At 35.3% G+C, this 26,484-nt stretch overlaps 2 protein-coding genes across 4 annotated transcripts; both read right to left on the bottom strand.

Moving 5' to 3' along the window:
- Positions 1–1,399: 1,399 nt before the first annotated feature.
- Positions 1,400–20,398, bottom strand: arfip1 (ADP-ribosylation factor interacting protein 1 (arfaptin 1)). Of its 3 annotated transcripts, XM_058789656.1 has the most exons (10): positions 20,188–20,326; positions 17,908–18,230; positions 14,255–14,353; positions 13,042–13,147; positions 11,606–11,707; positions 10,501–10,613; positions 9,903–10,124; positions 5,128–5,285; positions 4,856–5,030; positions 1,400–3,188 (listed from the first exon to the last, which is right to left on the bottom strand). In XM_058789656.1, the coding sequence occupies exons 2-10, from the start codon at positions 18,226–18,228 to the stop codon at positions 3,033–3,035; spliced, it is 1,452 nt and encodes a 483-aa protein (XP_058645639.1). In that variant the 5' UTR covers positions 18,229–18,230; positions 20,188–20,326; the 3' UTR covers positions 1,400–3,032. The 3 variants fall into 3 exon arrangements, with proteins under 3 accessions (XP_058645639.1, XP_058645654.1, XP_058645647.1); XM_058789671.1 differs by lacking the exon at positions 17,908–18,230 and having other exon boundaries at positions 20,188–20,398; XM_058789664.1 differs by lacking the exon at positions 11,606–11,707.
- A 1,059-nt stretch (positions 20,399–21,457) lies between these two features.
- sfrp2 (secreted frizzled-related protein 2) lies at positions 21,458–25,710 on the bottom strand. Its single transcript, XM_058780960.1, has 3 exons — positions 25,104–25,710; positions 24,933–25,013; positions 21,458–24,063 (listed from the first exon to the last, which is right to left on the bottom strand). The coding sequence occupies exons 1-3, from the start codon at positions 25,600–25,602 to the stop codon at positions 23,759–23,761; spliced, it is 885 nt and encodes a 294-aa protein (XP_058636943.1). The 5' UTR covers positions 25,603–25,710; the 3' UTR covers positions 21,458–23,758.
- Between the last annotated feature and the right edge of the window lie 774 nt (positions 25,711–26,484).

Below are 26,484 nucleotides of genomic sequence, written 5' to 3'. Positions count from 1 at the left end.
AGGTGAATCTTTGGGACCGATGGAGAGTGACGTAGACTGTGTCACCCGCTGGTGACGAGTGTAACATAATACCACTCAGGCACAAATATTAATATTGACATACAGCGTCGCTGGCTGTTTATTAAACATAAGCAGGTCTATTTGGCAGCCATGGAGATGATGGAGCATTGTCCAGATACAAATAGTAATTTAAGAAACATTGACTGAAATTTATTCTATTTTCCAATACTGTATTGAGCACGAATCTCATTAACCTTTTTTCCAAATCCAGTGGCTGGGCTGTAGTAATTTGCATGCATTTTGCTTTTTAGGAAAACAAAATGAAGGTGCTTTTAGGCACTAGAGTCAAGCATTCTCATATTTCTTTACGTGAAAAATCATTTTTATCTATTCATGTATTTGGGTCTTCGATTCCTGTGAAGAATTTATTTATTTATTTTTAGATACAAATATATTGTATTTGCATAACTCTTTTCTCCATACAAAATGTTTCAAACAATTTCAGAAGAAAATCATCCCTTAATGTCCCCAAGGTGTCTGTGGGAAGAAATCTTCTTCTGCAAGGCGCATAAATATAGAATATAGCCCATCAAATGTTTTAGAGTAAACAATGAGTTTATTAAATATTTTAAATGATTTAATATGTAAAATGGTGTGTTATGCACAGATGGGCATACCTACGAGGATTAATTCTCATGTGTACTATTGGACACACTGTACTCAGACCAGTTACATAAAGTCTTTTGACAGGTTATATGAGGCCTTGCAGAAAAAGGACAGAGGCACCATTTCCCTCACTTAAAATCCATCTACGCATTCACAGTGTCATCATTAAATGATGACTAAATGAGCTTATTAAAAAGCATACTAAGAGCATAGAAGACCTCGACAAACTTCCAGGGGAGCCCAGATAAGTCTTAAAATTGTGTATTTAAATCTAGTTATATTAACATAAAAACTGACAGAAAATAAAGATGTGCAACATTAAACTGGCATTATATTTTTGAGTTCATTTGTATTACAACAGAAGTACTATAGGTACATATCAGTTCAAATAGGAGGGTCTATAAAGATTTTCTTGGACAAATTGTGGCTTTGGATTCCAAAAAGTTTAGAACCACTCGGTGATTATGTAATCCCAGCATAAAGTCTGTGAAAACGCCAAGTAAACTAGTAAAAAAGGCAACAGTGCCCTCTGTAGGCAGAAGTCTGTATTGACTTTATGAGAAAGCATAGGTCATAATAGATCATGTCAACTGAAACAATGTTACAAGGCAAAGACTGTTTTAATTACACCAGAAACCAGAAAGGGTGTCAGATGTAATAGGGGGAAAAAAACAAATACTTACCACTGAAAGGATTTCATTCATTTTAATAAAAAGTGAGTTATACACAAGACTTAAGAATGAAAAGTTTTATTTTCTCCCATGATTCAACATTCAGATCTTTTCTGCCCTTATACACCTGATCCATCGTTTATCAACAAATCCTCAAAAAAGCAGCACACAGCAAAGTTCTTTTATACCCAAAGTAAAATACAAGATTTTACAAATATATATAGATGTGACTAAGCATGTCAGTCAGTTCCCACATTTACTGTACATTGGTGTCTGTCTGCTGCTAAGACAGAACTGAGAAGTCACACAGAAACTAAAGGTAGTTATTGTACATCAAATGAAAAGAGGCAAGACAAGGAGAACCAGGAGTGCAGATGTTTTAAGAGTCTCCAAGAATAAACAACTCCATTATTTTGTATTCAAGATATAAATCTTAACATTCCATTTGGCATCCATGTTTTTATATGAATTTGTTCTACATTCATTTTGTATTCATCTGGTGACCCCCGGTCTAATATTTACACATATTCAAATGTACACCTGGTACATAATCTGTTGCAATAAAAATTAATAAACCCAAAATTACTTCTTCTTTTGTACTTACCTGGGAGTTTTGGTTTACATTTTGTACAAAATGGATTCCTGGCTTAGTTATTGAAGAAATGGAATGCAAAGAAAGGTCGTTTAAAAAAATAAAATAAACGAAGGGAAAAAAAAGATTGTAATTTCAAGTTAAATAGAGATTGCTGGTCTATATGCATGTGTGATTATCCTGGACTGCAAATATGGCTGTGTTTATTGGTCCATTCTGTGGTCTGTAGGATGGTAATGAGAGTAACTCCTGACAACACTGAAGATGATTAAAATTGATGATTGACAAAGAGCAAGGCACATCAAGTCAGAAATGAAGCCCCATCCCCTTTCAATGGGATCTACAAAAGGTTCACCTTAAAAATTTACAGCAAAAAAGCCAGAAATTGAGAGTTTATAACCTCTGATTATCCTGCCCTTTTTGTGACAGTAAATGCAGCACAGCAAAACTTCAAGTTTGAACTAAAATGATCAACCTTTCAGATCAATATGCCCTTTACGGCGGCAATATGGAAATTTATGTCAATGTGCTTGATAACAATATAACAGTGCAGTTACATAAAAAAAAAGGTTAGGAGAGGATGACACTAGTGAGGTCTAGAAAAAGATGAAAAGGCAAATTTGAAGTAGAATTAAGTGTCAGACTGATTTTTAGTCCAAGACCAATTTAATTTGAATCATTTTTTTTTCAAAAAAACTACTTTAAAGTCTGTACAACATTCATAAGGCCCCTCATTTCTTCCTGCTTCCTGCTTATTTGTCTGTATTCCATCTATCATTAAAGTGCTGGTAACTTGATTCAAAAACAACAAGATTGTTTTTGTTACGCAAGAGAGTGCAAACTCTCAGACAAAAGAAAAAGCATTTATTTAAAAACTAAACTTCAAGTGTAAAGTCAGACATAGCAAGGACAAAGAGAGGAGCTAAATATTTCTCTTTTATCAAAATGGTTTCCTGTCATACATTTATTGACAGGCTTTAGTGTCCTGAAAGTTGTAAAAAGGGAAAGGAGTGATAGCGAGACATTTTTGCTTTTTATGGATTTGGTTTCCTTATGGAGTGGTGTGCTCTGCCCTCCGCTCTGGATTATACCATCTGATTCAATCAGTGCTCCTCTAGCCAAGAGGGGGTTTCTCCTCCTGGTAGCTTTAGTTTGATGTGGAACTGTTTAAGGGTCTGATCCAGCTGCTGTTGGTTGCCTGCGAAGTATGCTGCGATGGCGTTATGGAAGAGAATCAGCTGGTTGTGTAACACCTTCACCTAAGGAAAAGGCAATGAAAACTGTAATTCGCATCCTAAGGATGTAAATCATAACTCACAATACTGAAGGGGGAAAAAAAGGCAGTATTGGGCATGCAATTGGGCATGTCAAGCATGTCATTTTTCCATATTTAATAGGAACACCCAGACAAAAAGTGTAAATTAATTGGTAAAGTGTAAATTGAGTGAATATATATAATAATAATAATAATATTATATATATATGACCCTGGACCACAAAACCAGTCACAAGTGTAAATTTTTCTGAAATTGAGATTTATACATAAGCTTGATAAATAAGCTTGTATGATTATGATTTGTTAGGATCGGATAATATTTGGCCGAGATACAACTATTTGAAAATCTGGAATCTGAGGGTGCAAAAAAAAATCTTAATATGCAGAAAATCACCTTTAAAGTTGTCCAAATGAAGTTCTTAGCAATGCATATTACTAATCAAAAATGAAGTTGAGATATATTTACGGTAAGAAATTTACAAAATATCTTCATGGAACATGATCTTTGGTGATCTTCAATGATTTTTGGCATAAAAGAAAAATCGATAATTTTGACCCTCACGATGTATTTTTGGCTATTGCTACAAATATACCCCAGCGACTTAAGACTGGTTTTGTGGTCCAGGGTCACATATATACATATATATTCCTGTGAAGCAAAACTGAATTTTTGTCAGCCATTACTCTAGTCTTCAGTGTCACATGATCCTTCAGAAATCATTCTAATATGTTGATTTTTAATCAATGTTGGAAACAGCTGTGCTGCTTAATATTTTTTGGGACCTGTGATACTTTTTTCAGGATTCTTTGATAAATAAAAAGTTAAAAAGAACAGTGTTTATTTAAAATAGGAATTTAGTGTTACAATATCCACTACTATTCAAAAGTTTGGAGTCAGTAAGTTTTTTCTTTCATTATTTTTTTAAAGAAATTAATACTTTTAAAATGGATCAAAAGTGACTGAAAAGGCTATTCTATTTTGAATAAATGCTGTTCTTTTTAACATTTTATCAAAGAATCAAAGAAAAAAGGGTCACAGGTGCCAGAAAAAATATTAAACAGCACAACAGTTTCAACTCTGATTATAAATCAGCATATTAGAATGATTTCTGAAGGATCATGTGACACTGAAGACTGGAGTAATGGCTGATGAAAATTCAGCGCTGCATCACAGAAATCAATTATATTTTGAAGTATATTATAACCAGTGATAACCAGTTTATTATACATCATCTGAACAGTAAAGATGCCTCAATCAGTTTGAGTTCATTTTTTCCCCAACAGGATATATTAGTCAACTTGAAAGGGCCTTTGCAACATCTTTACTTCTGTAATGTGATGCGTTGTTTCCAAGTGAGCAGGATATTGAACAAGAAAGGTTGAATTGGTTAGGATCGGCCAAAAATGAAAGTTGTTTCGGAGGTGAAGCAGGTTAATAATTTTTGAAATATTAAAGAAACATCAGCACCACAATTCAGGATGTAAGAGCTACAATTAGCACTATAGGTACAGAATAACCTATATAACCTGTTAACAGTAGCAGTGTTTGGGAAAGCCAATTATTTCAGCAATTACGTTTGCTCCCAAGAATGGCAATTTACATTTAATTTGGTACTAAAATTCAACATATTAAGATTAACATTCACTTACCTTGTTTTCCTCCAGAAACTTGAGTTTGACTGAGACGTCATTGCGCATCTTTTCATATTTTTCACGGTGGATCTGGAACTGTTGCTGAGACAGCTCAATCTTAGGGAGTGTATTGGCGTCCCGTGGACCCAGATTGAGCTCCTCTAAATCTGTGCGATATGCGTCATACTCAATCCTACCAAAAGAGCACAGACCTTAGAGAATGAGAACTGTTTTGCTCAATAAATGAATAGAACAGTAGTATACAGTGGTTTGTAAAGATATATTCAGACCTTGCTGCTTCATATTGCTTAATGTTGATCAAGGTGTCCTCTATAGTTTTATCCACTAGAGTTTTAACACTGGAGATGAAGAAGTTGATAGCTCCCAACAGAGTTTCTCCATTTTTCGCCAGAAGTTTTTGGGTTTCAGCATTGTAGCCAAATTCCTCCTAAAACACACAAATAAATAGAGTTTTCATCTATATTTGCTTCTACTAAAAGAACACACAGAAATAGATAAACAGCTAGGCAGCAAAACACCGCAAATACTGCATTGAGACTTTGCCCTCTCTGTGAAAAAATGAATTAAAACGAAAGACCAATTCACTTTCTGGTTATAGTCCAGTCATAAAGTATTTAGTATTTGTGTGGTGGTTCTGGAAACATCAATACCAAAGTGTATCCAAAACAGTCCATGAATAAATTATACTGTATGGCAGGCATCCAGTTATTTTGTCAGAAAAAAAAATCCATATATGCCACGCAGTCTTCACAAAAGCATTTGTGTTGCATTGGAGTGAAATATTACTGTATTTAAATTACTGTAAATATTACTGTATTTATTTTATGTATACTATGGCTATTTTCATATATATATATATATATATATATATATATATATATATATATATATATATATACACACACAAGAAAATAGCTGCTATAATATATAAATTCTGTCAATCGATTAAAAACATCGCAGAATTGATTACACGTTTTCTGTAATTAATTGTGATTAATTGCATATTAACATATTTATACGGTCAAAATTTCACACTGAATCTCCAAACGAATGTAGAAACAACAAATTTGGGTATATTTTAAATGTGTTTAATGGCATCTTGAAGAAGTACAAAGTAAAAAGAAGTGCATCCATCCATCATAAAAAGTCAACTGATGCGTTTGTGTAAGACAATATCCATATTTAAAACTTCATGAACCGTAATCTCTAGCTTCCGCCTATTGTCGTACACATGTACACGAGAGAGTGGAGTTCCAGCGGATAACGTAGGACGTAGTATAAACTCCGGTGAGAAGTGACGAACTTGTGCAGGAGAGAGCAAAACAAAATAAAACACCGGTCACGAATTAGAAGTACAGAACAAGGATTTGTAAAGAAAAATGTTGAAGCATTTCGATATAAGCCAAGAGGAAACCGGTTTTCCTTTGCTGTAAACAAAACTTGGTTCTTGCAAGACTACCATATTCTCACAGAGTTTACGCTACGTCCTACTTCATCCACAGGAATGCCACTCTCTCATGAATGACAGTTAGCGGAAACTAGAGCGGAAACTATTTTTCTTACACAAACACATCCATTCGCTTCAGAAGGCCTTAATTAACCCCCGGGCCGTTTGGAGCACTTTTTTTATGATGGATGGATGCAGTTTCACTTCAAAATCTCAATCCTTTCACACCATTCACTGCCATTAAAAAGCTTGGAAGAGCCAGGACATTTTTTAATATAACTCTGATTGTATTTGTCTGAAAGAAGAAAGTCATATACACCTAGGATGACTTGAGAGTGAGTAAATCGTGGGGTAATTTTCATTTTTGGGTGAACTAACCCTTTATAATGCATTTTTTCCCCTCAATTTTATCCATTAATTATAGCCATTCAACATTACAGTATACAGGTGCTGGTCATATAATTAGAATATCATCAAAAAGTTGATTTATTTCACTAATTCCATTCAAAAAGTGAAACTTGTATATTATATTCATTCATTACACACAGACTGATATATTTCAAATGTTTATTTCTTTTAATTTTGATGATTAGAGCTTACAGCTCATGAAAGTCAAAAATCAGTATCTCAAAATATTAGAATATTACTTAAGACCAATACAAAGAAAGGATTTTTAGAAATCTTGGCCAACTGAAAAGTATGAAAATGAAAAGTATGAGCATGTACAGCACTCAATACTTAGTTGGGGCTCCTTTTGCCTGAATTACTGCAGCAATGCGGCGTGGCATGGAGTCGATCAGTCTGTGGCACTGCTCAGGTGTTATGAGAGCCCAGGTTGCTCTGATAGTGGCCTTCAGCTCATCTGCATTGTTGGGTCTGGTGTCTCTCATCTTCCTCTTGACAATACCCCATAGATTCTCTATGGGGTTCAGGTCAGGCGAGATTGCTGGCGAATCAAGCACAGTAACACTATGGTCATTGAACCAGCTTTTGGTACCTTTGGCAGTGTGGGCAGGTGCCAAATCCTGCTGGAAAATGAAATCAGCATCTCCATAAAGCTTGTCAACAGAAGGAAGCATGAAGTGCTCTAAAATGTCCCGTTAGATGGCTGCGTTGACTGTGGACTTCAGAAAACACAGTGGACCAACACCAGCAGATGACATGGCAGCCCAAATCATCGCAGACTGTGGAAACTTCACACTGGACTTCAAGCAACATGGATTCTGTGCCTCTCCACTCTTCCTCCAGGCTCTAGGACCTTGATTTCCAAATGAAATGTAAAATTTACTTTCATCTGAAAAGAGGACTTTGGACCACTGAGCAACAGTCCAGTTCTTTTTCTCCACAGCCCAGGTAAGATGCTTCTGACGTTGTCTCTGGTTCAGAAGTGGCTTGGTAGCCCTTTTCCTGAAGACGTCTGAGCGTGGTGACTCTTGATGCACTGACTCCAGCTCCAATTATCTCCTTGTGAAGCTCTCACAAGTGTTTGAATCAGCTTTGCTTGACAGTATTCTCAAGCTTGCGGTCATCCTTATTGCTTGTGCACCTTTTCCTACCCAAATTCTTCCTTCCAGTCAACTTTGCATTTAATATGCTTTGATACAGCACTCTGTAAACAGCCACACCTTTCAGTAATGACCTTCTGTGACTTACCCTCTTTGTGGAGGGTGTCAATGTTCGTCTTTGGGATCATTGCCAAGTCAGCAGTCTTCCCCATTATTGTGGTTTCAAAGAACAAGACATACCCAGCATTTATACTGTAGGGATGGCCATTTATTCAAACTCAAATGTAAATATTCTAATATTTTGAGATACTGATTTTTGACTTTCATGAGCTGTAAGCTCTAATCATCAAAATTAAAAGAAATAAACGTTCGAAATATATCAGTCTGTGTGTAATGAATGATTATAATATACAAGTTTCACTTTTTGAATGGAATTAGTGAAATAAATAAACTTTTTGATGATATTCTAATTATATGACCAGCACCTGTAACTGCAAGCCATTATTTTTAACATTTAATAGGTTTGAAAAATATAACAACTTTTAATTTAAGTGAACTTAAAACAATCTTCACATAAACTATTAATTGTATATGCATAAACTGAATATAGATTCATCTTCATTCAAGCAACAAATGTTAATCAGCAAGAAGAGCAGTCGGTGATGGCATATCTGACACACATCCAATTTTCTCCCAATACTTTACAGTCATTTAGGACTTTTTAAAAATGAGGCCACTCGCCAAAAATGGGCATTCTGACATAATTTTGTCTACTGGCGTACTGTCTGAAGTGACTTTCTCTGTGCATGCATGTGTTGGATGCCTGTGTTCACAGAGAGCTTATTCACAGACAGCGTGCCAGTACCGAATTAAGTTCTCTTTTGCATCTTACTATGCTTGATAGCATATCCATATAGTCTACTGTAACACATGCCAAACGATGTCAGGGAAAAAATGAATGCTACGTTATATATTTTTAAAGGGGATATCGGATGCCCATTTTCCACAAGTTTGATATGACTCTTTAGGGTCTTCATAAAATGTCTGTAACATACTTTGGTAACAACATCCTTTTTACCTTGTCAAAAACAGCTCTGTTTACAGTGACTCATTTTGGTGCATGTTTCTTTAAATGATAATGAGCTACTACCCTACCCATCTCTTCCGTGGGGTGTCAACTCAAGATGCGTGAATATATTTTCAGGGGAAATTGGAAACTCGGAGGTGGTCTTATTCAAATAGCTAACTATCTACGTAGAAACGGTCTGCAAATTGAAACTGGACGACACAGTTTCAGACTCAGGCAGCCCATAACGAACTGGCTGCATTGTTTTGTTTTTAGCTTTTCTGAGCTGGCAGACATGCCAGAAACCTAACTAAATGCAAAAAAAGCAAAAAAGTGAAAATAGACCAATAATTGTTATCGACCAAAAAAATTTTTTATTTCCCACTATTGGCCATAAAAAAAAATTAACGTGACTAACGCATTAACAGTATAAAAACAGTACTTATATATGTTTGAATAAATCTGGCATTAAGACAAGTATCTATGAAGACTGTTATGTGCAACTGAGTTGTATACAGATATTTGAATTTTTATTTGAATAATTATGATATCTGAAAATAAATAGCAGTTAGCTTATAATTAGTTAGCTTATAGCTTAAATTACAATAGCTTTGTTATTCATTTTAAAATGTAATATTATGGTAATGAACCAAATGAGAGGGTTCCCTGTATAGTATACAGCATTGGTTAGGAGAGATTTTTTTCATGAGAAAATCAAACTATCGCCATTGGTATCATCAGATATCATTCTGGATAATCGGCTGTCGGTAAGCACATATACCAAGTTTGACAACCAGAGAGTGTGTAATGATGTTATTTTTTAAACAGTATTGTTTTGCCATTTAAAACCTAAGAAAACATGTAGGATTTTTGTGAATGTGTGTACATCTTTGATAATCAAATTTAAAGAGCAACATAACTTTCCACTGTGGGGGAAAATGCATATAAGATACTTAATATCCATTTTAAATAAACACTGATTCTGATTTTGTAAAAAAAAAAAAAAAAAAAATCAAGAGTACTTACATGTAGATCGGGTGTCTTGAGACTAAGATCGGCAAACGCGTCACCCAGCTGTCTCTGCGTCTGCAGCATCTGCGCCAGCTGAGTGCAAAGTGTCTGCGCCAGCTTGATAACATGCTCATACTTTCGTTTGTTGTCACGAAGAACCTCGATCTGCGCCTCCAGCTCCAGATCAACTGTACGGGAGCCACGACCTAACTTCTCCGACAGAATTTGCTTAGTGCACTGTGGGGAGGAGTATAAGATAAAAAAAGTGTTAACAAAATGGACAATAATAACAAAACATTGAAAAAAAACATTGAAAATAAGAAATATTTACAGGGCTACAAAAGCTTGGGCACAGAGGATACATAGAACCCTGTCTTTTTTTGCCAGCAATATTACAGAGAACATATGAAATTATGGGGAAAATTTTTCAAAGGGATCATCACTGGAAAATGTCACAAACCAGACTAAATGTGTACACCACAACGCTTTTCCACCATTGTGCTCTGTTCTGTTTCAAGTAGCTCAAACCCAGACTTTTGTGAGACATGGATGCTTGAGACCTTTTTTAATGAACACAGATGCCATCATAACCACTATGGCAGGAATCACTCACTTTGTAAGTGTTGATGCTCCACTTCCTCACCAGCTCCAGTTTCTCTATGGCAGGACTCTTCATGTCATCAGCGAGGACCACTGCTCCTTCCATCTGCTGCTCTCTCAAAGCACCTGATGACAGAATGACATCTGTTAACTGACACGAGAGATGACTGTGATATGATATTACTCATTGAGACTCACAACTATTAAGACTAACATGTCATCTTTTATGATAAATGGCTAAATCAAATCAGTCAAAATAGAGGAACACCCAATATTACCATCCAAGATAATTAATGTTTGACAAATAACATCTGTTTCTACTCATTAACAAAAACTATTGAAAAACGTTTTTGTTAACTAAAATAAAATGTAATATGAAATAAAATTTTAGAGGAAACCTAAACCAAATGGATATTACAAATCTTGCCTTGAAATCTAACTGAAATACGTTTAAATTGACATACTATAATTACTAACCAAAAAAGAGAAAAAAATATTAAGAACAATATAATTTAAGGTAAAATTAAATTGAAAAATAAAAATAAACGATAATACTAAAATAACACTGAAACACGGACAGGAGCAACTCTAGACTAAAGATAAGCTTAGTTGAAACATGCTTTTCTCATTTAAAACGTCAGACGGCAGCAGAAACAGTGGGAAACAACAAAAGCAGTGTATTGTTTTGCATGATCAAAGTCCTGTGAGGGAAAAAAAGTGGAAATTATTGATAAATCTAAATCTTTATCTTTTGCGATCAGTCAGGAAGGCAAAGGGTTACAGGGTGGTCAGCCAAGACGAATAAATAAGCCCCAACTCCAAAGTCATTAAAGAGGGAAGCAACAAGAGGGAAGAAAACAGGCCTGGAGTTGACGGAATTTAACAGAACACCATCATAAAGTTACAACCTACCAATCTAATGTGCTACAACTACACAAAAGTGGAAAGTGATGTCAATTTTTATATCTGTTGAAGATTTTAACAGACATCACTGGAATCTATTAGAAAAACAATGCCTTTATGATGGTACAGTCTGAAACTGACAGTGCAGCGTTAGTAAGGAAGAGATGAAGGAATGCAGATCCATGCGTGACGTCTTCTGTTAAGGTATGTGGTACCTTTCTGTGTCTCCACCTGACTATCGCTGATGCTACGAGCTAGCCGGCTGGCTGCTGCAGGACTGGGGACAACTTTAGGTGTGGTGGCCTGGAATGGCGACCCTAAAAATGGTCAGTGATGAATTTCTTTTATGAATTTTTTTAAGATGAGTCTGAGATTTTTTTTTAAGTAAACTACAGCACAGAGGAAGTGTCCATCCATCCATCAAAATCAAAATAAATAAATAAAAAATACACACAAAATGTATCGATTGTTTGACCTATGTTGTTTATGGAAAGCATATAATGCAAAAACAGGTCAATCAGAGTGTGGCTACAGTATCACACCTATTACATTAAAACATCTACCCAAATTACACTACCATTCAAATGTTTGGGGCCAGTAAGACTTTAAATCAATTCATAATTTTATTCAGGAATGATGCATTAAACTATTTAAAGTGACTGTAAAAAAAAATATTTTTCAAATAAATGCAGTTGTTTTGAACAGTCTATTCATCAAAGTATCCTGAAAAAATGTATCACTGTTTACACAAAAATATCAGCAGTAAATGTGTCAACATATGAACATACAAGAATGATTTCTGAATGATCATGTGACACTGAAAACTGGCGCAATGGCTGCTATTTAGCTTTGCCATCACAGAAATAAGTCACATTTTAATACATATTAAAACAGAAAATGGTTCATTTAAATTGTATTAATATTTTACGATATTACAGTCCCTGCTGCATTTTTAATTAAACAGATTAAACATGCGTGCAGGTTCCAATTATTACAGGGCTTGTTTAAATACACAAGTCTTAAATGAACACTCTGATTAACTCTGTTAATGTCACAAGGGAAACCTGAAAAATCTAACATTTAAATAAAATGTTTCAAATCAATTTCATTGCCAGTAGGTTTGCTGCAGCAAACTGATGAAATACGCTCCATAGTCTCCTAAGCTAACAAGTGACAAGGGAAATATAGAGGAATAATAAAAAGGGTGGTCAGCAATTACACCCAACTAATGACAGGTTGCCATGTTTCCGTCCTAATTAATTCACGCAGTAGATGAGGATGAAATAATGAAAGGGGAAGCAGAAAAAAAAAAGATCACAGACGACTCTGTAATGAGACAGGAACACCTTTCTTTTCAAATTCAAATTCTCCCTCTCTCCACAACACACTCAAAGAGAAACACAGACAAACAAACATGGGTTCACATTAGATTCACCAGATAGCGAGAGGACATTAAAGCCATTCAACTAGTCTACTAACCTAATGACTGAAAAAAAAACATTTTACCATTGTCTCTGAGCAAATTGCAAATCTGTATATAATAAAGCACATACGCTTGTGCGTTAACTGTAGCATGCCGAGTCATTGTATGTATTTGTGTGAAGGACAAAGGCAAATTATATTCAGGTTCAATGCATGCTTAGTGTTGTACCTGTATATGGCCCCACTTGGACAACTCCCTCATTCATTGCATAGTTTTCAGGTGAATTGTGGGAGTGTGATGTGTTTGGTCCAGAGGAGACATTGTGTGGCACATCCTTGAAAGAAAAACAGGGAGAACAAGAAACAAGAATAAAAATGAATGACATTCAGGAAAGATATCATAATTAAATTTGCATAATGCAATGTTTTCTACTGTTTTCCTCTTAGTTTTAGCTGTTAATCATTCATTTCAAAACAGCATAATTTGTGTTCAATTGTGTGGCAAAATAACAAGTTTTCACTTTTTAAAATTGTCTTTTTAAAACTGTCTAAACTCTGTAATTACAGGGTTAAAGCATATTAGGCACCAAGCATATTATCTATGAAAATGTGGCCAAGTAACTCTGCCCTGTGTGTTTTAAGTCAAACAATGCAGATGCGTATAAAAACAAATTACAGCATCTCTTCTTCACTACAAAACTCCCCCCCTCAGACACTGAAACTAAATACAGTGTGTGAAAGTTTCTGTGACTGTACAAGGTTCATGAATATTTAATGCATAAGCACTAATTAATTCATGATTGGTCGTCTGTTGCTAAACAACTCACTGTATCATTCTAGCGCCATTGTTTTACATTTGGCAACACCAAATGAATGTATAACAATAAGGGTTAAAAGTAGTACTAGACATCGTTTACAATTATTTGTGTGAAACATTTAAGCAGGTACATTTTAGAGATGCCTTGGGATTTATGTTGCCTAGTTCTTCAGTTTAATGTGAAGAAAGCCCACACTTAAGACAATTTCCTCAAGGTTAAAAATACTATGCCAACCCGGATATATGGAGGTAGGGCTGGGCAAACCAACATAATCCATAGAACAATATATTCAATAATAGCAACTCTGTCAAATCTGTGTATCTGTCTCTCTCTCTCTCTATATATATATATATAGAGAGAGAGAGTCCTATTAGACTGTAACAATATAGTAGTCTGTCAAATATTTTAAATAATTAGGAACATAACTACAGTCATGAGACACATCAACACTTATTTGATTGTCATTGTGCGTCATCAGTACACAGCACTTTGGAAACATTCATATCCAAACATTCTGTGTTCAAATGGCACCATTGTTAGTTGACTTCGATTCAGGGCAAGAGCCGTTTAGAAACAGTGGAATTGGTGCATGATGGGTGTTTTGTTCAATGTAGGATGTCTTACCCTGTGAAACACTTCCTCATGACTCTTGTCTGCTTCTCCGTTTCTGGTTACTGAGATTTGAGCAGCTGGGCTTCTGTGGGCCTCCTCTGCCATAGCCACCTTCAATACACACACACACACAATATCAATAACTAGGAGAACTTGGAAAAATCAATGTTAAAGCTGTCAAACTGAGAGTTCAGATGCAGAGTGCTACCACCACCAGAAAGCTTTGCACAACCGTAGCTTGTTTAGACTTGTGAAGTTTTAATTGCAGCACAGCAAAGAAAATGCATCTATAGAAAATGAAATAGATCAGGTCTGCTGCTGTTTTAGAATTATTATTTAACAGCAACAGGGAAATAGAACTATTAGTGAATCAAAACCTCAAAGTACAGGGAGAACAGCCAAGTCTAACTACACTGCCATCTGGTGATCATTTTTTAATCAGGGACTGATAAACACATTTTCATATACAGTACTGTTTAAAAGCTCGGGATGAGAAAGTTGTTTGTTTGTTTTCTGAAATAAACACTTTTATTAAAACACTATTATTATACTCTTTTAGAAACACAACACTTCAGTATGTGTCCAGGTCAGAGTCACAGCGGAACAGTAGCACGTGTCCTAGACACACACACACACACACACACACACACACACACCACACCCTCTCTTGCTTCCCCTTCTTTCCTGTCATCCAACTTTGTCACATCAATAAAAAAAGCATAGAAATCTGAGAAATAAATTGTAATAATGATTATGGTAATATTTAACAATTTTTAAATAATTAATTTAAAAGAAATACTGAAACTTTTCTTTGTTCATCTACATAAAATCACACAAAGAATTAAGGTGATCACAAGTTCATCAATAATCCTTTAAGGGATAAAACAGCCTAGTGACGGATGGTGGAATTAAGCATAAGCTAATCAGACATCCAAGGATAACCTCGACAGCTCCTACCACTCAATGACAAGCTGAAAAAATAAATAAATAAATAATAATAATAATAATAATAATATATATATATATATAGGCTTGGGGTTAATTTTAAGGAAAAAATTAAAAAAACTAAATCAAACCTCACTTCTAAACCTTTACAATGACAAGAGTAGAACATGAGAGCGATAGCACGTGAAAAGTCATTGACAAGATAAAGCATATGTGACATTGCATCAGAAGGTTGTGTGCCAAATGGTTAAGAAGATTGCTGATGAGCTTTGTGGACAGACTTTAAACACTCCAATAAAATGTCCACTGCATTACAGTAAGTCCAAAGATGGTTTTAATGATACAACCAAAGCGAGACTTCAATTTACACTGAATTTTTCTGAATAAGACAAGAAAAGACATTTGAGATGGACAACAAACCGAGGAGCTACAGTATAGCGTCCATATCTGACAAATGAACATGGAGCCAGATGTGGGAGTGAGAGTGGGCACAGTGATCCACATCGAAAAGTAGGAACATCTCTAATAACATGAAACAGTGAACACTGATATTACATAAAGCAGGTAAAAATATCAAAAACTAATTTCTGGCCTATGCCTTTTGAAAAGATGGCATGTGGTTAAAAGGATGGGCCTGTGTGGTCTAATTCAGTCTTATGGTTATACTTTCAAAACAGTGGGATATTTGCATATTTTACATACTGATGTATGGTACAGTCTGCTTGTCTGGTAGGTTTCTACTGTAAATGTATTACTGTTATATTCAGAGAATTGTACAGACCCGTCCAGTGACACAAATTTCTGTTACCTTTAAGTTGACAATTATCTTTTTAATTTATTGCTGATGACTGATAATTGTTTCTATATTGCTCCAATACTATATTGTATACAAATAAATAAAAAAATAAAACAAAAATAAATGTAATAGCTTTAGCTTCTGCTAAAGATTATAATTGACAGCGTTAATAAATTATTAAGAGTATGAGCGCAACATAACAGCAAAGGTAAAAAGTAAAAAAGGGTGGAAATGAGCATTCACAAATTGATATTCAAATATATATAAATATTGACTGTATTACAGAGTTACATCCCTACTACAAACATCAGTAAATCCAAAAGTGCCTACTTCAGTTACATATGCAAATGAAAGCAAGACACAAGCAGTTTGTTGTCACTATTTGGTTTCAGGTTGCAATTTAAGCAACAATTCCTTATTTCAAGGTGGTATGACTTTATAGTGCCCTTGCATGAGGCTTAATATGTAACTACAAAAAAGGCTATTTAGGTTTATGTTCTGCTGAACGGCTCAGTGATTTGAATCTTCAAGATAGGCCACTTGTTTGTCTGGCCGGTGAAAACAGCACACAGTGTCCAATAACAGTGCATGAATCTTTCAAAGCCACCTGACGCCATCATGCCAGAAGGTCAGTGACTCTAAACTCACTTGATGAATCAAATAACAATTGTGGTTCTCACTGGTTACTCCATTGAGCGATTCAAATCTGGAAAGATCTGGCATCACATTCTGTTTTAAGTGAGTTTGTTTGTCCTCCAATGACGGTCAGGTTTATCTTTTGCAGGCACAACTCTAAAAGCCCTTACATCTAAATGATTCACAGTCTGTCACCACCAAATTCGATGATTAAAGCGGCACTGATGAACAGTGCCTCGGTCAAGCCCTGCAGAAGAGTTCCCTAGAGTTCAGTTGCTTAGAGACATTAACAAAGAGACCAACAGAAACAACTGCAATCTAATCAGAAAATTCTGAAGAGCTGTAATCATGAATCTAATAAATGCTCAAAGAAAACGAAAGACGGGTTTCTTAAACAAACCTCTTAGTTATCAGAAGAAAAGGAAAGACTTTTAACAAGATAAAGCACAAGTAAACACTTCCTTATCAGGACAGGCTGTAGAAAAATTTGAATCATGCTAATACTGTAGATAAAAGTGCAGTACTGAGTTAAGACAAGCTAAGACAAAAAGTGCATACAGTTGACAAGAAATGTAATGCAGTGTTAGAAGTGTCCTGTTGTGTAATATGCTTCATCTAAGACTATTTAAAAAAAACCCAAAAAAGGTTGCATTATTTTTAAATTATTGGTATGTTGCAGCAAATAAAAATACATTATATACTAAAAGACTGGTAAGAAATACTGGTCAAGCTAATTATCGGTATACTTTGTTGAGATAATTATTGATAAGTAATTAGAATTGAAAAGAAATTGATAATTATTTTCATGTTATGAAATGACGACCGGTAAATGGTCATTTAAATTCTATACTATATACTGTATAAAAATAAATGGCATAATGTGGTGGAAAATAAAAATATATAATGTAATTATATACAAAAATTGTGTAATGTGCCTCATGCACAGAAATAACAAGACAGCAAACTAAAGAGCACAAAAAAGTAAATGATTTAAATGCACTAATAACAGCAACAGCCAAGCAAAACCAGAATATGCGAAAGAAATATGATTTATCACCTTAAAAAAAAAAAAGGACACCTCACAAAGACAGAATGAAAGATATGTGCTTCATAATGCTGTAGAATTCAGGCAGAGGTCTAGCTCTTTTAAATTCACAGATAATTTGGCTGATTCAGATTATATTTACCTAAAACAAAAATCGGAAAAAATGGCTGAAATCACAGCAACATGTATGAGCGAGATCAAGCATAAGCAAAGCTACAGGTCTCACTATATTATTACCGTCACCTTCACATCAGCTTCTGCTGCCACACGGCTTGTTGTTTCAGAATCAGCATTATCCCGAATTATTCCACTAGTTTTACTCTGGGCCTGAGAATCCTCATCTTCATCGCCATCATCCTCATCCTCACTGTGAGTGTAATTGTGGTTTCCAAATTCCTTGTCCTCACTGATGTCAATTTCAGTCATGTGTGCTTCATCCAGGCTGTTTTTTCTGGCCTTTGATTGACTCACAGAGTCAGCAGTATTTTGAGGGCCCTGTTCATTAGGGTCCGATTGATTATCCTCTGAGGAATTCTTCCCAGAGTCAAAACTAGCTTCTGACATTCCTGAAAGTAAACATACATGTGAGCAACTGACCAAGATTTTTTCCTTCGTGTGCTGAATTCAAGTAAAGGTTACAATTCCATTGAGGCTGAAGTTTCAGGAAGGGATACTGGCATTATGCTGCACATCATGGAACAAACATCTAATTTAAGTACAAACAACCGGTAATTATTACAAGTCAATACCCAGGAACCAGTGAACCAATGACAGCTGAAATTTAATTTTCAATGGAAAAGCCTGCAAAAAATGGCTTAGTAAATCAGCACAGGCACATTCTTTCTGACCGAATGTTAATTTTAATTGCCTTTTAGTTAATATTGTTTGACAGAAACTCGTATACAATCCTTCGTTTAAACTTCAGACTGCATCCTGCATTCCTTTACACAAAGGAATTCAAACTCAGGGCTATACAGGAAATAAATGGTTCAGCTCACTAAATTTGCAGCACTTGTACAAAGTGCTGCAAATTTAGTGAGCTGAACCATTTATTTACCATTATATCAGTCTTCACTATCTGCACCACCTACACTACTCACATTCAAAATGTTTATGGTTAAATAAGGAAATAGTTTCTTATGAAGCAAACTAAACTCATAGGAGAAAAATCAGCCCAACTCTTTTATGATGAGCTACAATGCTGCTTAATGAATAATGAAATCTATGTCTTTATGTCTTTGCACACAGAGACTCTCCCATGATGCTCATGTATCAGTAAGAGTTGAGTTAACCTAGAAAATGGGATTATAGGTTTGTATAATAAAGCTCCAGTTACACACGGTGATATGTTTTCTAAAAACCAAGACTCAAATGTCATTTAATTATTGAGTTCTACACATTTTCATATAGAGCAAATAACAATACCAAAAATCGCCAAAAGCAACTCCACATTTTTATTATGCTGCCTCATCAGTAACATTAACACTGTCAAATTACGTAGCCTAAGTTTATTGCATATAATGAAAATGTGTCCTAGTTTTGAAGATTGTTAAACTATTTTGTACAAGGAAATTGTACATGTGTGTAAATTGTGATACTTTAGTCATTCGGTCAATAACTGGAATAAAATATTCATAAAGTTTATGGATTTAGCCTATTTATTTTTAATAGAAGGAGAGAAAAAGCAGGCCACAGACAATCGGAGGAAGAAGCCCACTTTTCCTTAAAAAAAATAAAAATAAAATAAAAATAGAAGCCATGGACAATAAAATTATGAAACCTAGTACGGCCAAGACTTCACATTCGAATATTTAACTTAGGTCACGCTTTGTACTCTTCATTGGAGCGCCCAGTCACATGACCTAATTAATATTCATAAACTAACCCTTTCCCATAGTAGGATTCGTTACCTCGCGTCATGGACACGTAAACATTTTTTTTTTTTTTTTTACTTTTCAGTGTTAAGCAACGGAACAACACGTACAAACCCAAAGCAATACAAAGTGTGCATTAAAACCATCGGCTTTATAAACAAGTTGTGTTGTTTAATTATATTGTCTTATTCCTTCCTGGAATTCAATCTCTCTGTTGCCTCATTGTTGCGCCCGCACGTCACAAAGTTGCGATTGAGTTACTTCCTTCGCCTGAAGCACTTCAGTCGAGTTATGCGTTACAAAACGCAATAAGCCTGCAATTTCAGGCTCTATACTACTTGTATATTAATGATGCGATCTTCATTACGCATGAACACAATTGATAGCAAAATTATGAGTGGGTGACATTCAGATTTTTTTTGCCAATAGGCTACTCTTCTCTTCATCTAAGGCGTGAAACGATCTGAACAGAATAGACAGTAAGTCGACAGTCTTTTAATTCTGTCTGACAGCCTGACTGAATTTCCTTTAGTCACTTTTCCCAGTGGCAGGGGAGGCAGAGGATCAGCCCTGCATACTGAAGCCATCATGCCTGCCATCACACATACATGAACACCGAAGCAACAGTTGATTGTTCAGCAGCACTCACCTGCACACAGATTACAACTGTTCTCCTTCTTGTTGCACAGCTCTTTTCATAAAAATGATCTTGGCTTGAGTTTGAGTTGCTGTGTGTATCATTCAATATACATCGAATCCCTCCAAGGCTCAGTGAAAGTCTTTTCAAACACACCCGGAAGAGGACGTGTGTGTCATTAGATATACTGGAGCCACAGCATGTCTGTCTCCTAGTGGTCAAACCAACAATGCAAACATCGATAAACAATAATACAGCATCATACAGTAACCACAGAACCAACGAGATAAATCAAAACCAGTGTTGTTTTGTATTATTATTATTATTATTATTATATCAGCCTATTAATTAATAGTTTGAATTTGCTTGTTTTTACAATTTTGTTGTCATTTTTTTTAAGTTTTTCTTATTTTGTTATGTGCTTCTGTCGTTTTTATTAGCTTTATGTTTTTAGAACTTTAACTTATTTTGTTTCAGTTAGATGACAAGGCAGCATTTTTTATTTTTGTTTAAGTTTAAATGCAGTAATTCAATTAAAGGTAAATACTATTCAAATACAAATTTTAAATAATTGATGAAGATAGTCTTGAATCTTGAATAATAATAATAAAAAAGATTTGTTTTCCTCAGTCCACAAACTCATATATACCTACCTTCAGAAGAGACAGTGGGTACATTAGCTTTATATTTACTCCAAAATAACTCAAATTGTCTTTGGATTGATGACAAAAAAATAAATAAATAATAATAAATAAATAAATAAAAACTTTTCAATGATCCTTCTAAAACACAGAATAAAAATCACTGTAATGTATGTCTTGTAAATATTTGCTGCAACTTGGTAAACTGATAGTATTTTTCTTATCAAATGATTTATTTTTAGATTGGAGAATTCTGCAGTATTTTGAGTGCAAGTGTGCATATTCTGCCACTAGATGGAATAGTATGTTTACAGCAGCCTACACTCTGGGGCAAAGAACACCAAACCAATTGGCCAGTGACGAACTTTGAATTGACCTTTGACTTGAGTTAAATTTCATTGTTATTTTATCATTGTTAAAATGTACATTTTAATATAATATCGGTGGATAAAATGCGTTTTATCATTTCTGAATTCATAGCCATCCACTAGGGGGAACTAATGACCACAAATACCTGCAACCGACAGTCTGTTTACTGTTAGTTAGCAATAGAAAACTATAATGTAATCTAAAGTCAAACAATCTTTGTATACATATTGTTAAAAACAGACATTTTTCTGGAATAAAAAACACACCACCTATGATTTTCTTTTGACATTTATTTGCACTTATGTATTGTGTGCTGGCTGAAGAAAAATGAAACAAATTATCAATGATCAAATTACATTACATGGCGGTGGGTGTAAATAAATGCATTTAACACTAATGAAATGACAACATATTGCTACTGTGACGAACAAATGAAATGGAACAGGTTTTGAAACTATGTACAAGCATAACAATTTGAATATTTACAGAGTATCACAAAAGTTTGGCTAACCAACTGCACAATAAAACTCAACAAGTCAAAATTGCTCTAACGGTGCAGCACATAGAGAAGCATGTCTCTGTGGTTTTACCAGCTTGTGACTGTACTCTAATACTGGGTATTCATATGCCAAAACAAAAGGAAACAGCAAACAACTTTGTGAGCAAAACAAGACACAGACCCATACAGTACAAAATTGTTAATATAACTGACACAGAAAGAAAATAAACCAATACTATATAAAACTGCTGATTGTAATTTAAAGAATATAATACAGGAACAGTGCAGTATTTAGGCTCAAGTAGAAAGAAGACAAAAACCCTGGGCTAAAGAAACCATAAATTTGTTGGCCTACTCATCATTGTCTGGGGAGAAATGAAAATATTCACATAAACATACATGATCATACTTCAGAGGCTAGTGTCACATGGGAAAATTTTAAACATTGAGAATAGAGCCAGCTATCTCACTGTGCTGATAAAAGTACTTAAAGCAAAACTACTCACACGAGCACTCTCACTTGTTTACTGTGGCAGATTCAAATCCGCATAGACCATGCATTGCTAGAAAACATGTTTCCTATCCATATTTGATAGAGGAACTATTTATGAAATTACATGCATTTCATCTTACTTCCTTGAAATTTTCATACCTAGCATTTCAACTTCTCATCTGCAAATATTTCCTAAATATATGATGCCCCTTTCTAATTAATGGGTCTGATTATTCCAGTAATTTCTGTGAGGACAATTAATGTAATGGCATACAATGGCATTCTAGAAAACTGTGTGATTTTAACTTGTTTATTGCAACAGAGGTCATCATAAATATATTCATTAGGGTTCATGTCTGGGTTTTGGGCAGGTCGGTCAAATTCTTCCACATCAGACTCAGTAAATCAATCTGAACGCTGCTTTGTGTACAGGGGTATTGTCATTCAGAAACAGAAAAGGACTCTTCCCAAACTCCTGAAACAAAGCACAGAATTCCCTACAATGACATTGTATAATATAGCATTAAAGGGATGGTTCACCCAAAATTTTAAATTCATGTCGTTCCAAATCCGACTTTTCTTCACCTTTGAAACACAAACGAAGATATGTTTAATGAAACCTGAGTGATCTGTCCCATTTAAAGTCCATTCAAACAAATCTTTGCTGCTTCAAAAAGTTAAAAAGACAGTGTAAACACGAAGCTCAACTGCACTTGCTTGACGTACACGAATAAATCTCATTGGCTCTTGCAGAAGCTCAAACATGCTTGTGTGACACAAAAACAAACCTAATTGGTTGCTGTGAATCAAGCAGGACTGTTTGAGCTTTTGTTTATCATATTTTATGTGCTCTATGCACATGCATTGATGAATATTTATGTGAATAAATGCCTAAATTAAATCTGTTCATCATATAAAGTGATTGGGTCTCTCAGAAGCCTTGGAATAAACTGTTCAATTCATATGAATTAATTTTACAATGTCTTTATGAAGTTTTGTAAGCATCAAAGTTTGGTGGGGTGGACTTTCAATGAAGGGACAGAAATCTCTCACGTTTCATAAAAAATGTCTTCATTTGTGTTTGAAAGAAGTTTTATGCGTTTGGAATGACATGAGGGTGAGTAAATGATAACAGAATTCTAATTTTTGGATGAACTATCATTTTTTAAGTTTGTTTTCACTGGAAATAATGGCAGAACTCATTAAAGGACTAGAAGGGGTGTCCACATACATTCATTTTATGCTAGAAGATAATATGCTAAAACATCTGTCAGAAAATTGTTCTGTGGCAGTTTTGAGGCTCTATAGTCAAAAATGTTAGAAGAGAAGAATGAGTTTTGAGAATAGTAGGTGCAGTTAACTGACAAAACTTATGAGGGAAAATGAAAAGTTGTAAGTGTGCTGAATCTAGGTTAGGTGCTTTTTGACAGTTACAACTGACAGCTCCACTAATCCTGAGCTCTGACTGGCCGGGAAAAGCAGACATTAGGGTTTTAAATGAACCTTTGCATTTATATATGGTGTGACTGTTACAGGTCTTCATTTTCAAGACCATTTGAGTGCTCCGATCAGTGGACAATCTTAGCACTTGCGAATACTACGAGAAATTCTCTTAAACTCCAGCTGACCCTTCTGCCAGCGCTTCAATGACGTGATGACCAAATTTCCATCCATCTTCTGGCCCATCACCAGATAAGCAGCATTGATGTCATTCAATTCATCACACACACACTGAAGACCATCTTTCAGCCAAAGCACCATCTTCCTGAAATCACGATCAGTAACGCCACCATTCAGCTTGTAGCTTGTAGTCTTGCTCTTGGTTTCTGGAATGATTTTGGTGTCGCCATTCATGTAGGAGATCTCCTTGACTTTGATCTTTAAAGCTAAGTGTGGAAATAAAATTGAAGGTTGAGGACAATGAATATTAAACAACTGCTTGAATTAAGGTATACCAAATTTATGAATAACTTTTGCTTTCTCTATACTCTTAAAAATAAATGTTCCTCACCTCTTTGCAGATCATTTTCACTCAATGGGGTTCTATACTTTTCTAGGTTTTCTTAAAAACACAAACCAACCTTAGCTGGTTTGTTGGTCTGGTCTGTTGGCTGGTTTTTGAGGTGCACCTTTCAATCAACAAGATAAACCAGCTAAACACAATCTTGGCCAGGATAATCCTAAACTAAGCAGTTTTTTTTTTTTTTTAGCTTTATGATTCTTTGAAGATTAAAACATTTCTTGATGTTACATTATAACTTCTTCCAATCAATGTTCTTAAAATCAACAAACTTTTTTTTTTTAAAAAGAACAAGAAAATAAAGTATTTCGTGGAATTTAAAGCGATAGTTCCCCCCAAAATAACATCATCATTTACTTATACTCATGTTGTTCTAAACCGGTATGCATTTATGAAATGCATATTCATATTCATATTCATATTCATACATGATATCCTTCACAAAGAAAGTCGATGGGTTCCAGTGCTGTTCTGGACCCCACTGACTTTCACTGCATGGACAAAAACAGTTGAAACACTTCATTTGTGTTCTGCAAAAGAAAGGACTTCATACAGAACAATATGACGGTGAGTAAATGATCTTCATTTTTGGGCAACCCCTTTAAAGGTTATTTTATATATGACATTAGGCTGCATAGCCCTTTTGGTTGTAATGGATCTTTATTTTTAAGAGTGTAAAGCAGAGATGCCACTACATTAATTCAGATGTTTAAAGCAAACAAAATATAGCCTTACCAAAGTCATTTTTGCACAGGCTGTCCACAATTTCATTGTCATTATCAGGCTTTTCTTTGCAGGCATCACACACTCTTGGAACTGGGTAAAAAGATCAACATAGCAGTAAAGGTAAATGGTGTGCATGCATGCACTTAAAAAAAGTTAATTTAAAGTAAAAAAAAAATCTACCTTCCTTGGTGACTGGCACTAAAGCATCTGAGCCAGCAGGTGGTATGCACAGGTCATTATCCAGAGGGAAGCGATTGCAGTCCAGCATGTCCGGCCAAGGGAACCCAAATGCGGCCATCACTGGAGCGCAGCCGCTCTTCACGCTCTCGCACAGCGACCTGCACGGCTGAATCGGCTCGTCCACATCATCCAGACACACCGGTGCGAAAAGAGAGCAGAGAAACTTCTTGGTGTCCGGATGACACTGTTTCTGCACCAGAGGGGTCCAGGAGGAAGCCTGTTGCAGAACCTCGTTCATGGTTTCGTGTCCGAGGAGGTTAGGCAGACGCATGTCCGTGTATTCGATGTCATGGCACAGGAGCAGGTTTGCAGGTATGGGTTTGCAGTTGCTCTTTTTCTGAAAGAGCTCGGGCTGGTCAAAGGCGTATAATCCATGAAGCGCATCCAGATATCCAGGTAAGGAAAGCGCAACCAGCAGCGCCAGATACGCGAGCATCATTGCTTCAGTTGAGAGGAGACAGAACACACGTCTAACGCGGAGTTATGGATAACTGAATTCTCTTCTGTACCAACCTGTTCTCATAGTAAAGTCTGGGCGGAGCGAGAGAAGGCGCTCAGATATCCACTGCTGAAGTTTCTGCTGTTTTCTATGGAAGCCCTTTTCCGCCACCGAATAAAAAAATAAAAAAGGTAATAGCGACTTTTTATCTCACAATTCTGACTTTTTTCTTCTCAGAATTGCGTGATATAAACTCGCAATTGCGAGTTTATATCTCACAATTCTGAGAAGAAAAGTCATAATTGCTAGAAAAAAAGTCCGAATTGCGAGTTTATATCTCACAATTCTGAGAAAAAAAGTCAGAATTGTGAGATAAAAAGTCGCAATAACCTTTTTTTTTTTTATTATTATTTTTTTATTCAGTGGCGGAAATGGGCTTCCATAGTTTTCTGCATAGGTTGTGTCTTAAAACATAGTTGCAGCTTTTTTGGTCATAGAACGTTCGAACGGCGAAATAAATTGTGTTTCTTGACCCACACACTTATGCCTACTGTTTATATTATATCAAGATACATTTTGTACTGTCGAGGTCGAGGCCTATATAAAAACAGATTAAACAAAAACCAAAACATTAAAAATAAAAGTTTTACGCGTTACACAGGTTTAAAACCCTGCTAATGATTTTGTTAAAAAATAAACGTCATTTTCTTTCTGTTTGCTTCCCCCTAAACTACAGGCTTTTATTTCAGCCTTTACATTCAATTGGTTGACTGCTGGATCAGTTGACAATTTGTCTGTTTTTTTTGTTCCAAAAGAGAAACAGTAAAACGAAGAGTGTAAGAGTTTACCAGTTGTGTTCTCAAGGTTTACTACTATTAAACT

Source organism: Onychostoma macrolepis, chromosome 01, assembly GCF_012432095.1.
Source record: "Onychostoma macrolepis isolate SWU-2019 chromosome 01, ASM1243209v1, whole genome shotgun sequence".
Classification (NCBI taxonomy): domain Eukaryota; kingdom Metazoa; phylum Chordata; class Actinopteri; order Cypriniformes; family Cyprinidae; genus Onychostoma; species Onychostoma macrolepis.
The sequence above is the reverse complement of the archived record's forward strand: the minus strand, read 5'-3'. Positions and strand labels throughout refer to the sequence as shown.